Source organism: Oncorhynchus masou, chromosome 5 (genome assembly GCF_036934945.1).
Source record: "Oncorhynchus masou masou isolate Uvic2021 chromosome 5, UVic_Omas_1.1, whole genome shotgun sequence".
NCBI lineage: Eukaryota > Metazoa > Chordata > Actinopteri > Salmoniformes > Salmonidae > Oncorhynchus > Oncorhynchus masou.
The window spans coordinates 55,651,830-55,671,215 of record NC_088216.1 but is presented as its reverse complement, the minus strand read 5'-3'; the positions used below and the strand labels follow the sequence as shown (position 1 = coordinate 55,671,215).

Sequence of the window (19,386 nt, the reverse complement as noted above, 5' to 3'; positions counted from 1 at the left end):
TATTAGTGGGGTTCAACATTTTACCAAAATTATTCTGCAAACTGATTAAAATGCCATATTACTCCGTGTGGTATACAATAAACTATTATAAATGCAGCAAGCACAATATTTTTCAAACAACAGACGTGGCCATATTCATCAACGTTATTTGAGTCGCTCCTTGTAATTTTGGATAATTCCTATTTCCTTTCATTTCGGCAAGACCAAACGAGGAAATACATCGTTTTTAAAATACTTTTTCGGTTTGAAATCTAAAACTGGATATCAACTCGTTTTCTCGTTTATACTTTCCAAATTGTACATCGAGTAACAGAAACAAAACAAACGAAAAAACGTAGCCCATTTTTTATTTTTGTTCATACCTGGAAGTACACGCCCCCTAATATAATATTCACGGTGCATTAATGGCTGTGTTTAGTAGCTAGCGGAAGTAAGTTAACCTTAGTCTCAACCTGCTACAAAACGAAGTCCCCAGCCCAGAGGTACCTGCTGCAGAAAGGTGAGATTTCTACGTCTGAACCCACAAACACAAACAGTATCAATAGGCACCAGCCAGACAGAAGATCTAGCTACAGAAAGTAACGTAGAAAGTTTGTAGCAGGTTGAGGGACTAACGTGATTTACTTTCACTAGCTAGCGTTAGTTACCTTGAGGGACTAATTACTTTCACTGGCTATCATGATTATAGCCAGTAACCTGCTAGCTCTAGTCAGTTAGCCAACTTGCTAGCTACAGTAGTCAGCAGTAACGTTAGCTGGCAGTCTTTCATTTTCGTTTTCTTGTACAGCCCCAGTTGTCAAAATATGTTGCAAGAATTTTGAGTGAGAACGCCACGCAGTGCGCACTTGTAAGTAAACTTTAATCGCACCTAAATTGTATATATTTTCTTTTCTTTTAGGGTTGTATGTGGTTCTAGAACTTTTACCAGCCTATCACGAAAGCAACTGTTTACTAGAATTTTGTGGATTCATTTTAATCGATATGCAAAGATGATCAATTCTGTGTAAAACGAAAGTGATACTATTTTCTGTATTTGGGCAGTAAAGCAGGCTACATAAAACATTGAGTTGATCCCATATCTGTTTTAATACAAGAGACAATACACAATCTTATTTGTATCGACATTGCATTCGAGGTGTGTGTAAAGCAGAGTATCCCTATTTGACTGGAGTGTATGGGGGGGGGATGAAGGTCATAAATAATACTCGTGAAGCTACTGATACCTCTCCATGAAGTCACCTAACGTCTTCCTAGCGCCATAAAATACCACTATGTATTAACATGGACTGTCAATGGAGAAAAGTTTTTTTTTTCCCTAAGTCGTCAAACTACCGGCTCGTTCACGTCATGTAGATATAGTGTTAGTTTGCATGTATGTTGTATTGTAGCGACCCGCCCAGACAGGTGTGTGTTACATGGAACCCAAACCGGCTGCGCGTGTGCGCCATCGTGAATAAATTATTTTGTCCCACCACACCAAACGCGATCACGACACACAGGTTTAAATATCAAAACAAACAAGCAATTACATTAATTTGGGGACAGGTCGAAAAGCATTAAACCTTTATGGCAATTTAGCTAATTTGTCCTATTTAGCTAGCTTGCTGTTGATAGCAAATTTGTCCTGGGATATAAACATTGAGTTGTTGTTTTACCTGAAATGCACAAGGTCCTCTACTCCGACAATTAATTCACACATAAAACGGTCAACTGAATTGTTACTTACCTTACAGATCACAAAGACGTCCACATTCCACTCCATTCATATGCAAATACATTTGATTGTACACTGGCTTGCCTGGCTGGCATGTTTTTCATTTTAAACAGGCCTTTCCTTAGCTAAACTGAAATAATATTAGTCCTCTTATGATTTAAAAAAACTCAGCTCATTAGTACACCCTTGTGGTTGAATATATCTATTGTATGTCCTATGATACAACAATGTTGAACTAACAAATACCATCAGGGATAAGTTACAATTTACAATAATTAACACCTTATGAAACAGCTGTGAAAACCAATCTGGCAATATTTTAGATTTAAATTCATAAACTTAATTTTTTTGGTGCATGTGTGTCAATTTACTTTCAGAATTTTTTGTACACTCACATGGCAATCAGACTGAAATACTGAATTTCAATGTGTGGAATAGAGAGGTGGTGGGTATTGTGTGGATGGGAGGTTCTGCTTGTCACTTGTTTTCATCACGTAGTCAGTCTTGGAAGGTGGACTCGAAGAGGGAAACTGCAAAGTCCAGGTGCTGCTGCCGTCTTTGTTCTGAGTGTTTGCAGTGCTACTGTTTTTAGCTAATCTGTGCATCTCACATTATGTTCCCTGTACGATAGTTTTCTTGCTCTTAGCAGATAATGACAACTTGACAATAACAGTAGCTGATGTAATGAAAAGTTGGGGGGTGGTTGGTAATGAAGGACATCAGCTGGATCCATGTCTGGGTGTTGGGCAGAACCCCTAGGTCCTGGAGAACAGGAGCAGAGTAAAGGGAACAGGGTAGGAGACAGACGTAAACAAGCAAACACACAGGTTAAAGGATTATCAGATATGTAAAAATACAGTTATTGAATCATTTAAATGTTTGATTAGACATGCAGTAATGTTAATGGCAGACAGAAAAGAAAGGATAAGGGATGATCCCTCAAAGATAGATGAGTTGTGAGAGAAACTCCAGGGTGGTGTCATGACCACTGGAGTCATATACCTTAACAGTACCTACCTGGAGCTAGTTGATGACTTGGTGGACTGTATATTATTTAGGGTTAGGTTTTACTTAGCACTGTGTTCTCTCCCAGGTGCTTGTAAGAGCACAGATGACAGACCGGTATGATTCCAGTTGAGGTTGTTTAATGACGCTGATTCACAGAGCAGTAACAGCACAGCACAGTGTATGGCTTAACAATTGTGTTAACTAAGAGTTTGTGTGGTTCTGAAAAGGGGGAAATGAAATACAATAGTAAATGGCAGGTATAGGCTTAATACAACCTCCAATTACATAACCAATTGTAGCCATATTATTTATATCTTATCTGCTGCACAGGGCAATACAACCTAACAACATGGCTGTGACTTCACTAAGGAATGATCAGAGGAGTGCAACTACACAGCACCATCATCCTCACACTACTGCATGAACTTGAATGTATAATGCATCCACAAGGCTCATTGCTAACAAAATACCCACAATAAGTATACATCCATATAACCACAGGGCATAAGACTACGCTAATAACGCTAATTAGCATAACAACGGAGTGCGTCCATAACACATGTATTGTAAGAAATATGAACTCACATTTCTGAAGGACGCACACTGGCCTTGGCTAAAACAAAGAATGCTAACTAGAGGTAATCACAGGAGATGGCTGGAACTCATCCTTCTACTCAGAGATTGCCCAGCATGCTCTGCTCCACATCACCGGTGGGCTGAGTTACAGCTCTCCCAGGATGAACTAATATTTATTCTCAGTAGTCTTTCGTACACTGGAAGTAGCGGTTACTTAACGTGGCCCAGTGGTTAGTCTTGAGATTGACTATTTTGAGGAACCCTTGGGCCAGTGTTGGGTATTATTGACAGCATGGCGATGCCGCCCAACACGAGGCGGCAAATGCAAATAGTTATGAGATTTTTATATTCACCTTATCTGATGGTGACCCCAGCTAGGAGCACCAAGCTTTCCCGGGGCTCACCTTCCTTTCGCCCTTCTTCCAAACCAAGTCATTCGCCCGGATGTCAAAGCACTTGGTCCCCTTGATTCTTCACCGGTGGCTCTCCCTTTTTCTCATGCGCCTTGTCCATGTTCAGTCTCACCTTGATTGATAATATAAATACATATCTTATAGGTCAGAAAATACATTTTCCCTGGTCAAAAACCCCTACATCCTTCAAAGACCACAGTCAAGGTGTTCTGATCTGTTTCGACAACTTCCACCACATCAGGTGGAGTATCAGTAACATTTTTTAAAAACTTTTAGTTAATTAGGCAAGTCAGTTAAAAACAAATTCTTATTTTCAATGACGGCCTAGGAACAGTGGGTTAACCGCTTGTTCAGGGGCAGAACGACAGATTTGTACCTTGTCAGCTCGGGGATTTGAACTTGCAACCTGTCGGTTACTAGTCCAACTCTCTAACCACTAGGCTACCCTCCCGCCCCATTTGGGAAGTATACATAGCCACATTCGCTATTGACTTTCGGATATATGAACCAGTTTTCCAAAAACACTTGTGTTATACAGTTTTTATATACAGAGGAAGGAGACACAAACCTTCTCTCAGACTGAGGAGCAGGCAGACAACTTCCCAAATAGGGGAGAAGCACTCAAAACCCACTAGTTCTTTCAAAGAAAATAATACAAAAATGTTAAGTCCGAAGACCTCTCGTATTACCAACCTTACTACAAAGGCAGCAAATATTTTTTTATGAAAAGCCGTCATTAACATATTCCCAGAGATAGCAATATATTCAGTATTCGCTGAATGAAGTAGCCTACATCCCAATTAATTTATTTCATTGATGAATGAAATTGTAATACTACAGCACATTCAATTACAGAATTATTGTAGACTATAGACTACTCTTATCTACCGTGTACAATACCATAATCATTGATCCAGTTAGTCACAAAAATAAATAGGCGTTGGTTAAATTGTGATTTTAGTTAATGGAGCGAATTTGGAGTGACTTTTTCCCCCGCTGTGAGCACGGAGTGGTTTTTAGCTGAGCAGTTGGAAAGGACGTGGAGCGCCAGACATTTCCATGAGCGATGAGTGGGATTTCCAACTGCTCAACTCCACTCACATACTCAGGTGTAAATTGTTCAGTGTTGTCTGTCAGGTAAGCGCAGACTGGGTTGGTTGTCAAGTTAGGCCAATATAACTTCAGATAAGGAGGGTGCTGGGCAATAATGTTGAAAGAAAAACATCTTTGAAGGGGAAATCTGCGATTGATACATCCATTTTGACTCATAAATTAATGATATGAACCCATCGATTCTTGAAGAATATAACTTCTAAATAAATGCCTCATGAGTTTGTATCAACTGTGGTACCCCATCAGAACCCCAAATATATAAGCTTGTTTTACTCCAATGTCTGTAAACAATGTAAATGTAAACCAACCTTAAAACATGGTTTCAACTATAATTTTGATATCGTGGTTGGTCAGTCCTTGCATCCATAGCTCTGTTTATACATCTGAGAATGGTTATATTTCTACAGCCCCATCCCTCAGATTTTTACCAGAACAGGGGTGGGGAAATTGCTTTAACTACTGCTTGCCGCTTTAAAGGAGTCCAAAGCCTAGTTTATACCTGCAGCTAACGTGTCCTTTGCCCTGACATTCACATTCCGATCGTGCCCACATCTTCAGAAATAGTGTCTACATGTTATTAAAATGTCTTTTATTTGTGTCCTCGTTGTGACCACATTTCCTGGTCCTTCCCTGTATGCAAATTGTTTGACTGCTATTCTTTCAAAATGTTTATTTATTTTAAGACACATTGATGTCATAAGTCAATGGGGTCACCTGTCAGTGATTTTAGAATGTGGGATAATGATGATTTAAAGAATCATCTATACTTGTAATATATCCAGACCCAATCCGTGCCTGACGACCTCCGAAGGTGTTGAGGAAGATCTGATCACAATCAGACCACAATGTGTATTTTAATCATCTACACCTGTCTGGAAATGTGGGCACAATCAGAATGTGGACAAGATCAGGACAAATGATGCCTGTCAGAACCGGGTATAAACGGGGCTTAAGACATGCTGAGGAACACAAGAGTAATAGAAAAGTGAGAACCAACCCAGTGTCCCCTAATAGCCAGAGAAAGCAATTGCCTTTTCTATACTTTATGATAATACAATGAAAATTTTAGTTCTAATTTCACACACATAGTAGTTTTTCACATACCAGCCTGATGTGCATTGTGTTCAAATGGGCAATTAAAATGCTAAACCTATGGTGTTTAGGACTGGCTGAAGTGAAAGTGACGTCTTGAGTGGTGTAAGCACAGAGACTGAACATGTCAGACGTAGAGGACATGGATGTGAGTATATGCACTTGTATTGTGGCTAGATCATGGAACATTTTTATCCTAAAAAAAACTTAAGATGACAACTTAACAATCATTATTCCTTTCAAGACATCAACTGCAGAGATGAACAGAAACCATGAAGTCTCTGGACCAGAACAGCAACGACCCCATGACCTTTCGCAAATACAGATTCATGTGGTAGGTATCAAAGGATGGGACCAGGGGTAGCATATGTTACACCGGTGTGACATTATTAAAACCGGTGACTTAATTTGGGTATTTAGGGTTAACATCAACTAACAGTATTTCATAAAGGCCTACAATGTTCTTGTGCTCTAATTATGACTAAACACTTTTGTCTCGGGGTAGGCTACTTCTATTTAGAATGTGAAAATGTAGGCTATTGCGTTAACCACATGTTGAGGAGGCACAACCGTTCATCGATTTGACAGCTTCTCCAATGCAGTTACACGCCCGACATCACCGAAACAAAAGCAAAGAAACGGCTATGCATTTGTCAGTTATTGCGGGTTAGCGCTGGAACTGATTGAATATAGGCCTTAGGCTTGGATTCTATCCATTCGCAGTGTGTCGACCATGCACTATTTATGCACTGGATAAGAGCGTCTGCTAAATGACTTAAATGTAAATGTAATGTAAATGTAAAGGCAGTTTGCTATTGAGCCAACATGTGGAGCGTTTACCGTGAATGTGATCTCTTGAATGCGGGTATTGTTGCTTTTAACCTTTTGCTATTAAGCTAAATCAGGGTCACAGAGTGTTTCTTGGAAGTCTTAAACAAATCTACTTTGAAACAAAAGTATACACCTCATACACATGGTTATGGGCTTTAAAAAAAATAAGACACCTGTACCATGTCAGATATAGAGTTGAAATGTATTCAATTTTGAGTTTGCATCCCAATATTAGAATTTATATACATTGCAGAAGACTGAAATAGACCAACCATTTGACATAAACAACTGATTTGCGGCTGGTTTTGCATTGCCGACAATGAGGGATCGGCTTGAATCCTGGCCTTCACCTACTACTGGACTAAAAAGCATCCTCAATGGAGCAATAGAGTGCGTCCCGAGCCTTGTCCTAAGACTTCAGTTCAGAGCCACTAAGAGAGAGAATTCACCAATATAATAAGAACTATAACTTTGTGAAGGCACAGGTTTATGATGGTTAAATAAAAGTGCTCTCCACTGTCTCTCCCAGCCCACAGGAACATCCAGTGGCCCTGTAACAGTGATACAGTCACAGCCTCAACGGTCTAGTGTTTCTCAAAGTGCTTTTACTTACAAGGTAAGGAGTTTTATAGGACTCTATTGTGGTATACTAGCACCGCTTACTGATGCTCAGTATCTTTTGAGAGCTGTAAACAGTGTCATTTAACCCGTAAATCTAAGCCGGGACAGGGTTGGGGGGTTTACTAAGCTATAGGATCTTTAAAAAAAAGAAGGTCATACCAAGGCTAATTTTGCTATTTGATTTAGAATTTTCAGACCCCTTGAAGTATCGAAATATATTAGCTCACACAAACGGATTGAATAACAGATTCACTGCATGTACCAGATAGACCCATAAAGAAAATCTAAAGGAAGTTTGGTCTGATGTGTCTGTCCTGTATCTGAGAGATATAAGAAAGACTAGGAAACATTTTTTTATATATATATATATCCCCTTATTTTTGGCACTAAACATTCTAAGCCCCTGTCTAACCTGGGGGGGAACATTTTGTTATTTTTCTTGACATGTACAGTGCCTTGCGAAAGTATTCGGCCCCCTTGAACTTTGCGACCTTTTGCCACATTTCAGGCTTCAAACATAAAGATATAAAACTGTATTTTTTTGTGAAGAATCAACAACAAGTGGGACACAATCATGAAGTGGAACGACATTTATTGGATATTTCAAACTTTTTTAACAAAAAACAAAACAAAAACAAAAAATTGGGCGTGCAAAATTATTCAGCCCCTTTACTTTCAGTGCAGCAAACTCTCTCCAGAAATTCAGTGAGGATCTCTGAATGATCCAATGTTGACCTAAATGACTAATGATGATAAATACAATCCACCTGTGTGTAATCAAGTCTCCGTATAAATGTACCTGTACTGTGATAGTCTCAGAGGTCCGTTTAAAGCGCAGAGAGCATCATGAAGAACAAGGAACACACCAGGCAGGTCCGAGATACTGTTGTGAAGAAGTTAAAGCCGGATATACACTACCAGTCAAAAGTTTTTGAACACCTTCAACACATTCAATAGTTTTTATTTATTTATATTATTTTCTACATTGTAGAATAATAGTGAAGACATCAAAATAATGAGAACACATATGGAATCATGTGGTAACCAAAGAAGTGTTAAACAAATCAAAATATATTTGAGATTCATCAAATACTCACCCTTTACCTTGATGACAGCTTTGCATAATTCTGGCATTCTCTCAACCAGCATCACCTGGAATGCTTTTCCAACAGTCTTGAAGGAGTTCCCACATATGCTGAGCACTTGTTGGCTGCTTTTCCTTCACTCTGTGTTCCGACTCATCCCAAACCATCTCAATTTGGTTGGGGGATTGTGATGGCCAGGTCATCTGATGCAGCACTCCATCACTCTCCTTCTTGGTGGAGATGCGTTGGGTCAATTTCCTGTTGAAAACCAAATGATAGTCCCACTACGCCCAAACCAGATGGGATGGCGTATCGCTGCAGAATGCTGTGGTAGCCATGCTGTTTAAGTGTGCCTTGAGTTCTAAATAAAACAGTGTCACCAGCAAAGCACCCCCACACCATAACACCACCACCTCCATGCTTTACGGTGGGAAATACACATGTGGAGATCATTCGTTCACCCACACCTCGTCTCACAAAGACACTGCAGATGGAACAAAAGATGGAACATCTCCAATTTGTACTCCAGACCAAAGGACAAATTTCCACCGGTCTAATGTCCATTGCTTTTGTTTCTTGGCCCAAGAAAGTATCTTCTTCTTATTAGTGTCCTTTAGTAGTGGTTTCTTTGCAGCAATTTGACCATGAAGGCCTGATTCACACAGTCTCCTTTGAACAGTTGATGTTGAGATGTGTCTGTTACTTGAACTCTGTGAAGCATTTATTTGGGCTGCAATTTCTGAGGCTGGTAACTCTTAATGAACTTATCCTCTACAGCAGAGGTAACTCTGGGTCTTCCATTCCTGTGGCGGTCCTCATGAGAACCCGTTTCATCATAGCGTTTGATGGTTTTTGCGACTGCACTTGACAAAACTTTCAACGTTTTTAGAAATGTTCCCGATTGACTGACCTTCATGTCTTAAAGGAATGATGGACTGTTGTTTCTCTTTGCTTATTTGATCTGTTCTTGCCATAATATGGACTTGGTCTTTTACCAAATAGGACTTCTGTATACCCCCCCCACATTTCAGGTGACTACCTCATGAAGCTAGCCCATCCAACTACCTCATCCCCATATTATTTATTTTTGCTCTTTTGCACACCAGTATCTCTACTTGCACATCTATCACTCGTTAATGCCAAATTGTAATTATTTTGCCACTATGGCCTATTTATTGCCTTACCTCCCTAATATTACTACATTTGCACACACTGTATATAGATGTTTCTGTGTTATTGTCTGTACGTTTGTTTATCCCACGTGTAACTCTGTTGTTTTTGTTGCACTGCTTTGCCAGGTCACAGTTGTAAATGAGAACTTGGCCTCAAATGTAAAATATATTTTGATTTGTTTAACACTTTGCTTACTACATGATTCCATATGTATTATCTCATTGTAGAATAACAGTGAAGACATCAAAACAATGTAGAAAATAGTATAAATAAAGAAAAACCTTTTGAAGGTGTTAGGTGTTAACTTTTGACCGGTAGTGTACTTCCATTCAGATGAGTCTTGTGAGGCTTGTGGACATCCTAAAGCAAAACAACATGTAGGTGTTCGTGGGAGTCTCACCTTTCCAACAGAGGGGTCATATTAGTATGTAGCCCAAACTGTTTGGACGCTACAGACAGAAGTTAGCAGATCTCAATACACCTCTAACCTGTACCCCCTAACACTGACTCGGTACCTCCTGTATATAGCCTCGTTATTGTTACTTTTGATACATTTTTTACTTTAGTTTATTTGGTAAATATTTTCTTAACTCTTCTTGAACTGCACTGTTGGTTAAGGGCTTGTATGTAAGCATTTCACGGTAAGGTCTGCACTTGTTGTATTTGGCGCATGTGACAAAGTTTGATTTGGCGTGTTGGTGGAGCATTCCAGAGCTGAGGGGCCTCATGTCAGAAGGCCCTGTCACCCATGCTAGTGTGACCAGGCTGAGTCTGATGATCATAGTGTGCGTGCTGGGGAATAATTCTCTAGAAGTTGGCATGTGTATTTAGGCGCATCCCCTTGAGGGCCTTGAAGGTGAGCAGCATAATCTTACATTGTATCCTGTATTGAACAGAAAACTCAGACTATTTGCATTGTCCCCCCCCCCTTTTATACTGCTACTACTCTCTGTTTATTGTCTATGCATAGTCACTTTAACTCTACCTACATGTACATATTACCTCAACTAACCGGTGCCCCCGCACATTGAATCTGTACTGGTACCCCTGTATATAGCCTCGCTGCTGTTATTTTACTGCTGCTCTTTAATGATATTTTTTGACTTATTGTTTTACTTACCAACAATGCAGTTGTAAGAAAAATAAGTGTTAAGGGCTTGTTGGTAAACATTTCACTAAGGTCTACACCTGTTGTATTCGGCACATGTGACAAATACAATTAGATTTTTAGATTAACTAACTTCAAATAATGACTCGGGACGTCGGATTTGATACGAAAGCTTCTTTTAGTAAGAATACTGGTTCACGTTACCTTTTACAACAATTGTTTTGGTACAGAGCAATGCAGGTAAGATGCTGTCGGAAAGTCAGCTACAATCACTAAACACCTGCACATAATTGGCGTGTTATCACTCATTCCTCTCGCAAGGCATTCTGGGACTTGCAGTCCCAAAAAGCGTAATTCAACACAACCCAATACAATTACATATGCAAATAAATCTAAAGAAATATCTTTAGATACAGTTCAAATAATAAACTTAAACATTAACTCAAACACATTAAAGTTACAACATTGATAACGTTTGAAAATTTGATTTGATTTTCACCGCAAATGTGGAAGTGGGACATAGGCGGATACGGTGGATTGAGGCACATCCAATGCAAAGAAATACCTAAACCCTTTTTCAGGACCCTGTCTTTCAAAGATAATTAGTTAAAATCCAAATAACTTCACAGATCTTCATTGTAAAGGGTTTAAACAATATTTCCCATGCTTGTTCAATTAATCATAAACAATTAATGAACATGCACCTGTGGAACAATCCGAAATTCAGGTCACAGTTTTGAAAACTTAGGGCACTAAAGAGGCCTTTCTACTGATTCTGAAAAACACCAAAATAAAGATGCCCAGGGTCCCTGCTTATCTGCGTGAATGTGCATTAGGCATGCTGCAAGGAGGCATGAGGACTGCAGATGTGGCCAGGGCAATAAATTGCAATGTCCGTACTGTGAGACGCCTAAGACAGCGTTACAGGGAAACAGGACGGACAGCTAATCATCCTCGCAGTGGCAGACCACGTGTAACAACACCTGCACAGGATCGGTACATCCGAACATCACACCTGAAGGACCAGTATAGGATGGCAACAATAACTGCCCGAGTTACACCAGGAACGCACAATCCCTCCATCAGTGCTCAGACTGTCCGCAATAGGCTGAGAGAGGCTGGACTGAGGGCTTGTAGGCCTGTTGTAAGGCAGGTCCTCACCAGACATCACCGGCAACATCATCGCCTATAGGCACAAACCAACCGTCGCTGGACCAGACAGGACTGGCAAAAAGTGATGAGTCGCGGTTTTGTCTCACCAGGGGTGATGGTTGGATTGGCGTTTATCGTCGAAGGAATGAGCGTTACACCGAGGCCTGTACCCTGGAGCGGGATCGAGGTGGAGGGTCCGTCATGGTCTGGGGCGGTGTGTCACAGCATCATCTGCCTGCAATGACAACAAGCTCAGTCCATCTCAATGCTGTGCGTTACAGGGAAGACATCCTCCTCCCCCATGTGGTACCCTTCCTGCAGGCTCATCCTGGCATGACAATGCCACCAGCCATACTGCTCGTTCTGTGCGTGATTTCTTGCAAGACAGGAATGTCAGTGTTCTGCCATGGCCAGCGAAGAGCCCTGATCTCAATCCCATTGAGCATGCCTGGGACCTGTTGGATCGGAGGGGGAGGGCTAGGGCCATTCCCGCCAGAAAATCCGGGAACTTGCAGGTGCCTTGGTGGAAGAGTGGGGTAACATCTCACAGCAAGAACTGGCAAATCTGGTGCAGTCCATGAGGAGATGCACTGCAGTACTTAATGCAGCTGGTGGCCACACCAGATACTGACTGTTACTTTTGATTTTGACCCCCCCCCCCCTTGTACAGGACACATTATTCCATTTCTGTTAGTCACATGTCTGTGGAACATGTTCAGTTTATGTTGAATCTTGTGTAAATATTTGTATGAACATATGTTAAGTTTGCTGAAAATAAACACAGTTGACAGTGAGAACTGTTCTTTATTTGCTGAGTTTAGTTTAAAATGTCAGATTTATATGGGGGTATTTGTATTATGCTGATGAGATTTCCACGGTGTGCGGACATTAACCTTAGTTACGCCTCAGGGACCTGAAGTGTATGTATTACATGACCTCATGATACTGTGACTCAACTAATCTCTGAAAAAACAGGATTATTATCAAACCAATAATCAAGTTTTTCTATTGGACTGTCCAAAGTGGCTTCCTTTTTTGGACTAGAATTGCCGCTCATACTGATGTTCAGTTATTCCTTCAGGCAGAAATACCCGAGGACGTGTCTGAAGAAGACGCATCAGCCCGAGAGACTGCCGATCGGTTCTCCCAGACTTTTGGAGGAGGGACACCTTCAGCAACCTGTGTTAATATCCCAAGCTCTGATGATGTTAGTCATTTTATTTTTAGACAGCTGTGAATATTTGTATAATACATATTAATGTGCAACAAGGGCACACATTCACTGGACAAATCATTATTTCCACATGTTATAATCCAGGACCCTGACCTGTATCAAGCAGATAATGACTTTAAGGTGAAGCATCCCTCAGCATTACATGTTTTCTTTTTATTGGTGTTTTTAGAATATATATCTCCATAAGGCTAAAAGTATATCTCTTGAAGCATTAATGATGGTAGATATTTTACAACATGTACAATATTTGACATCACTCTCTCTAGCCTCATTCATCCTCTTCCAAAGAGATGAGTGTGGATTATCCTGCTGAAGGAGATAATGGCTCTGCTGGAAACAAACAATCACAGCGAGATCAACATTCTCCCATCAACCCCCAAAGCACTCAGGATGTGGTAATGATTCTATCTAGCAGATCAAAGGATGTCATTTTACTAGTTTTAGACACTACTGTAGTACTCTCTGGTCAAAGCTCAGGAGACAACCGTTTCTGCTATTGCCCCTGTCAATCAGGTTCTGATATCTGCCTTGAAAGCATGACGTCATCCTCTTATCTTATCAGTTACTAAGCCACCTGAACACCGCAAAAATAATTACATGTAATTTTTTCAGGACCTGAATCAGGCAAAAGACGAGAGAGGGGAAAAGCAGACCACTGGACCTCTAGATGAGGCTACAGTCTGTCAGTGTAGTGTGGCCTGGGGGGAAAAAACATCTCTACTTAAACTGATATATTTCTATGGGGATTCTTTATTATGCTAATAATAAAGCTGTGAATATTTGTATAATACATTGATTATTGTGCAACAAGGGCACACATTCACCAGACAAATCACTATTTTCATATGTTAAAATCCATAGTTGTCTCTCTAATGATTAACATCATATTAATATTCTGTTGTTTCCAGGACCCAGACCTGTATCAAGCACCCCTGTATGACCCCAGACACTTTGGCAATGTTAGTAATTTTGTCTTTTGTTAGCTGTGAAAATCTGATGAATGTACTTTACTGGTTTTCTTTTTTTTTGCGTTTTTCAAATGTATATCTCTTTAAGGCAACAATTATATCTCTAAAGCATGAATGGTGGTGGATATTTTATGGCATTTACAATATTTGACATCACTCTCTCTAGCCTCGGTCATCCTCTTCCAAAGAGATGAGTGTGGATTATCCTGCTGAAGAGGATAATGGCTCTGCTAGAAACAAACAATCACAGCGAGATCAACATTCTCCCATCAACCCCCAAAGCACTCAGGATGTGGTAATGATTCTATCTAGCAGATCAAAGGATGTCATTTTACTAGCTTTAGACACTACTGTGGTACTCTCTGGGCAAAGCTCAGGAGACAACCGTTTCTGCTATTGCCCCTGTCAATCAGGTTCTGATATCTGCCTTGAAAGCATGACGTCATCCTCTTATCTTATCAGTTACTAAGCCACCTGAACAACGCAAATGTAACTTTTTCAGGACCCGAATCAGGCAAAGGATGAGACCGAGGAAAAGCAGACCACTTTAGATGAGGCTACAGTCTATATCCGTGTGTTGTGGCCTGGGAAAGCAATATTGTCATGGAAGTCTATACTTCAAAAAAGTCTCCAGTCGTGGTTGAATAATAACTTTAAAGATACAGATTGCACCGTGGAAAGGCTGAACGGAGACTTGGCCGAAGTCAAGATACATCCCCCATCAGGTTAGAAGGATGCATTAATACCTGTATCATTTCAATGTTGAGGAGACGCTCAAGACATAGAGGTGCTGCTATAAGAAAATAATCTTCACTAACATTTACATTTAAGTCATTTAGCAGACGCTCTTATCCAGAGCGACTTACAAATTGGTGAATTCACCTTCTGACATCCAGTGGAACATTGATGCAAACAATGTGTCCCTGTTTTAAATGACCAAACCTTTAGCAAAGGTTTTTTGCCTTGTTAGCAAGTTGGATTTGGGAATACATTTGTCTTTTATTCTTAAGAGTTTTAATTATTATTATTGTGTGATTGTCTGCTATTCATCTGCCCTGTTAAGTCGTTGAGGACCTTCTGAAGCTGAAGGAAACGCGGGTGATCTTCAAAGACAAGGCCAAGACATCAGCCACTGTGCGGTTTCAATCAAACAGTGAACCCAGCTCAATGGAAGACTTGCCTCCAACATCCAACATGCCACAGGATGTATGTAAATCAAATGCGTGATTATTTGACAGCATTTTCAAATCAACTATAATATAAAAAGTATAATGTACATCTTTTAAATATTATTTCCCCTGCCTCTAGGTCAAACTCCCAATAACTGTAAGTGCTAGCATTGACATCGGTGGCTACAAACCTGAAGTACGGGCTGACCTTCACCGTCATAACCACACCATCGATCACAAGTTGGCTGTAAAATGGAGCTTTGATGAAGTGAACCAGTTCCACAGAGAGTTTACCAAGACCGTCAGGGAAGTGGAAACCTCGCCAGGAGCGGATTGGAACGATAATGCAGAAGCGGCACAAAGCATGACTCACAATGGAATGAAGACCCATGAAGACCCTGGGCAGAAGGAAATTACCTTTCCAGTACCACTGATCCACTTTGTGTACTTAAATCAGGCCTACCGGAAGGAGATGGAGGACATAGAGAAAAGAAATGGAGTCGAAATCAATGCAGAAGTGAAGGTGTCCATCAAAGAGGACACACAGAAAACAGGCAGAGATGTTATGCTGGCCAAAGCCCACCAGGAGTTCAGTGACCTCTTCCAGAAGTATGTAGTTGATTTGGACAGCATTTCCACCCATCTGACACCTGGGGATCCAGGAGACCTCATGAATACACTGAAAAACATCCAGAATGAGGAGACCAGGCTGGTACTAAATGTGTCTGCCAATGGCTGCGTTGTGTTTGGGCCGGCTCAGAGCATCATGGCAGTCGAGAAGGCTCTTGGGATGAAGACTACAGTAATGACATTTGGAATGGATCACAGCTCCACAGAGAAAGCATCTGGATTTGCTGGAGGACCTGTTTTGAGATCTCCAAAAACACCACGGATGATTGAGATGAACATCAAAGATCCACTTTTGTCACATGGGCTGGCCATGAACCAGACTCACTGGGATCTAATGAAATCTGCCTTTCATGAGAAAATAACAGCAATCAAAAATAAATTTAGAGTGGATTTCATGGAGGAAAAGTATCCAGGCAAATTAAAAATTAAAACCAGACCTACAACATCACACACTCCACCGGCAGTCTCTCTGGAAAGCCACGCCATCAGAGCTCTCATGCACCTCTACCAGAAGGTTGCGACATCAGCGATGAGCTGCCACGTGCTGGACCCTACCCATGCAAAGACTGTGGGGGACAAGCTGGAGGAGATCCACCCTCGACACCGCTGTGTCTGGGCAGGAGAAAACTATGGTCCCTGGAGGCTGATCGGCCTACCGCAACATTTGGGCCCTGCTGTCAAAGAGCTAGAGATGATGCTGAAAAGGCCTATGTTTAAAGAAGAAGACAAGCACAAGATTGAGTATCCTGGCGACAGATCCAGCACTGGAGCAGCCATGGGGGGAGCAGTCGGAGATGGAGGAGCAACAGGAGGGCCTGAAGATGGTAATTGCTCCATATGCATGGACAGATTTATCAACAAGAGGAAGTTGTCCTGCAGCCATGAGTTTTGCACAGATTGTCTGAGGAAGGCAGTGGAATTCTCAGGCCCCAGATGTCCTTTGTGTAATGATGTGTTTGGAAAGGTGGAGGGAGACCAGCCTGAGGGAACAATGAATGTGAAACATGAAAGTTACCGCTGCATACCTGGATACCGTGGCTCAGGCATGATAGTTATCAGCTATAATATACCAAGTGGAAAACAGACGGTAAAAGACTTTAATTTTTTTCATCATAAATTTAACAAATTTACAGCACTGAATTATCTCATCATGCATTGTTTGTACTAATCATCACAGTGAGGGTTAACAGCAAAATGTTTAACTACACTGACAAACATTTTCTTGACATTTTCCTGACTTCAGAAGAAACATTCCAACCCTGGAAAAGGGTTCATTGGGGCCCATAGAATAGCTTATCTCCCTGACAACCAGGAGGGCAACGAAGTGCTGAAGTTACTGGAGAGAGCTTTCAACCAGAAGCTGATTTTCACAGTTGGGACCTCCAGAACCACTGGGACAGACGACTGTGTGACATGGAACGACATTCACCACAAGACCAACATCGATGGAGGGGCACAAGTGTAAAATACCTAAAATTATGGATATGATTATATTAACCTTCTGTAGCAGTTGACAATTATTTTACATTTGATTCATTTACAAAGGGTAATAGGATATTTTCCACTGCCTTGGAAGTGCCAAGTAACCTGCCTGGGGGAACAACAATTCATGATTGTATTGTGTGCTTTGTGTTTTTCCACAGTTTTGGTTATCCTGACCCTGACTACCTGAGCAGAGTGAAGAGTGAGCTGAAAGCCAAAGGCATTGAATGAAGACTGTCTTGAAAATTAAACAGACGAGTTCAGTTGAGATTTTAAACTGTTTAGAATAGATGCCTTTTAAATAGTTGATCCATAATAACAGTACACTTTCTAATCAAACAGGGAGGGGACATGTATTCTATGAAATCAAGATGTTTGTTGATTAATATGCCATATTTACAATATCATTAACCTCAGTGTGGGTTGTTTTGACTAATGTACTCCAATAATCTTTGAGAATATCTGTGTGTCTGGAACCATTTTGATCAATATTTTTTTTTTTAACAAATGGAAACTTTTGATTGGTGTACAAGTAGTTCATAATAGATGCTTGAATGCAGGGTGACAGGTAGAGCTATGACAAAAATACATATTGAATTTATAGAAGTACGGAACATAAAAAGCACTGACAGAATTATCAAACAATTATACAGAATAGTTTGCCTAATGACAAACTGAGCTGTTTTCTACATACTTCAGGCTTAGAAAGGACTGCCATTGTTTGTTTTGCGGTGAAGTCTAAATGTGGGATGTTGTACTAAAGTGATCAGCTTTAGCTCCGCCCGCACGCTGGTGAGTTTCACTTTTTTGCGGAAACTCACATCCGTGGCACAGCGTTCGGCCGGAGCAAGGAGTTTGGGGAGCCAGGCAATAAAATAGTAACATTGAGTCGAAACAACTTCAATATATTAATTACCAGTTGGTGAGCTCTCATTAGATAAAGATACTTGCTGGAACTGAAAAGCTTGGTTCAGTGCTCACTTATGAAGGACACGTGTGATAAACCCGAATGCTCACCCTTGTTTAAGTTTGTTTTGAATTTTGTTTGATTGGCAATGAGAATAAAACACAGTGATCTCACTTTTGTGGTTAACTTGGTATTAATTGTTGTATCGTCCACAATATGCCAACTCGAGTCCTGTCTAGTTAGATATAAAAACAACCAGAGAGGTGACTGATGTTCAAAGGTGACCAAACTGCGATACTAATGGAGTGTTGCCCTGCACGATGAGTACATTTTTGACAACTGTAGCATTTTAGCTAAGCCTAACCCTATTCCAAACCTTAACCTCGTTCTCATAACCTGCCATGTTAATTATTCTAAACTGCTATCCATTTTAGCGTCGAAACAATAATGGAGCGCTGATGTTATCCATCCACTTCTTTTGCAACACCACTTTCAGACACACTCCCCACTTTCAGACACACTCCAATTATGCAGTTAACCATACTTGCACCAATACCGTGTTCACGTGCTAATGGGAACTAGGAGAGTCCGAAATGTTTGACGTGATTATTGGTTGGAGATATACAGTTGAAGTCGTAAATTCACATACCTTAGCCAAATACATTTAAACTCAGTTTCACAATTCCTGAAGTTTAATTCTAGAAAAAAAAAATCCATGTTTTAGGTCATTTTAAGAATGTGAGATGTCAGAATAATAGAGATGTGTGTCAGATTTTATTTCTTTCATCCCATTCCAAGTGGGTTAGAAGTTTACAGATACAAATTGAGTGTTTGGTAGCATTGCCTTTAAATGGTTTAACTTGGGTCTAATGTTTCAGGGAGCCTTCCACAAGCTTCCCACAATAAGTGGGTCAGGTTTGTAAGCTCCTTGTTCGCATACACTTTCAGTTCTGCCCACAAATTTTCTATAGTGTTGAGGTTAGGGCTTTGATGGCCACTCCAATACCTTGACATTGTTGTCCTGAAGCCATTTTGCAACAACTTTGGAAGTATGCTTGGGGTCATTGTTCATTTGGAAGACCCTCAGCAAGTAAGAAGCCACTGCTCCAA

At 40.6% G+C, this 19,386-nt stretch overlaps 1 protein-coding gene across 4 annotated transcripts; it reads left to right on the top strand.

The window, feature by feature from the left end:
* The first annotated feature begins 390 nt into the window (after nt 1-390).
* LOC135539901 (E3 ubiquitin-protein ligase DTX3L-like) lies at nt 391-18,449 on the top strand. Of its 4 annotated transcripts, XM_064966138.1 has the most exons (15): nt 397-499; nt 788-847; nt 5,988-6,064; nt 6,161-6,250; nt 7,277-7,363; nt 12,968-13,093; nt 13,205-13,240; nt 13,387-13,515; nt 14,029-14,079; nt 14,255-14,383; nt 14,591-14,813; nt 15,152-15,294; nt 15,397-16,974; nt 17,131-17,348; nt 17,531-18,449. In XM_064966138.1, exons 3-15 carry the CDS (start codon nt 6,041-6,043, stop codon nt 17,598-17,600), a joined length of 2,904 nt encoding a protein of 967 aa, XP_064822210.1. In that variant the 5' UTR covers nt 397-499; nt 788-847; nt 5,988-6,040; the 3' UTR covers nt 17,601-18,449. The 4 variants fall into 4 exon arrangements, with proteins under 4 accessions (XP_064822211.1, XP_064822210.1, XP_064822213.1 ...); XM_064966139.1 differs by lacking the exon at nt 788-847 and having other exon boundaries at nt 391-499; XM_064966141.1 differs by lacking the exon at nt 7,277-7,363.
* The last annotated feature ends 937 nt before the right edge of the window (nt 18,450-19,386 follow it).

What these genes read in the sequence shown, in the direction of transcription:
- LOC135539901 (XM_064966139.1), top strand. Translation starts at nt 6,041, where the DNA reads ATGTCAGACGTAGAGGACATGGAT. An exon ending in CCCAAAGCACTCAGGATGTG is followed by an intron (nt 14,384 to 14,590) that starts GTAATGATTCTA and finishes TAACTTTTTCAG; the next exon opens with GACCCGAATCAGGCAAAGGA. An exon ending in CATCCAACATGCCACAGGAT is followed by an intron (nt 15,295 to 15,396) that starts GTATGTAAATCA and finishes CCCTGCCTCTAG; the next exon opens with GTCAAACTCCCAATAACTGT.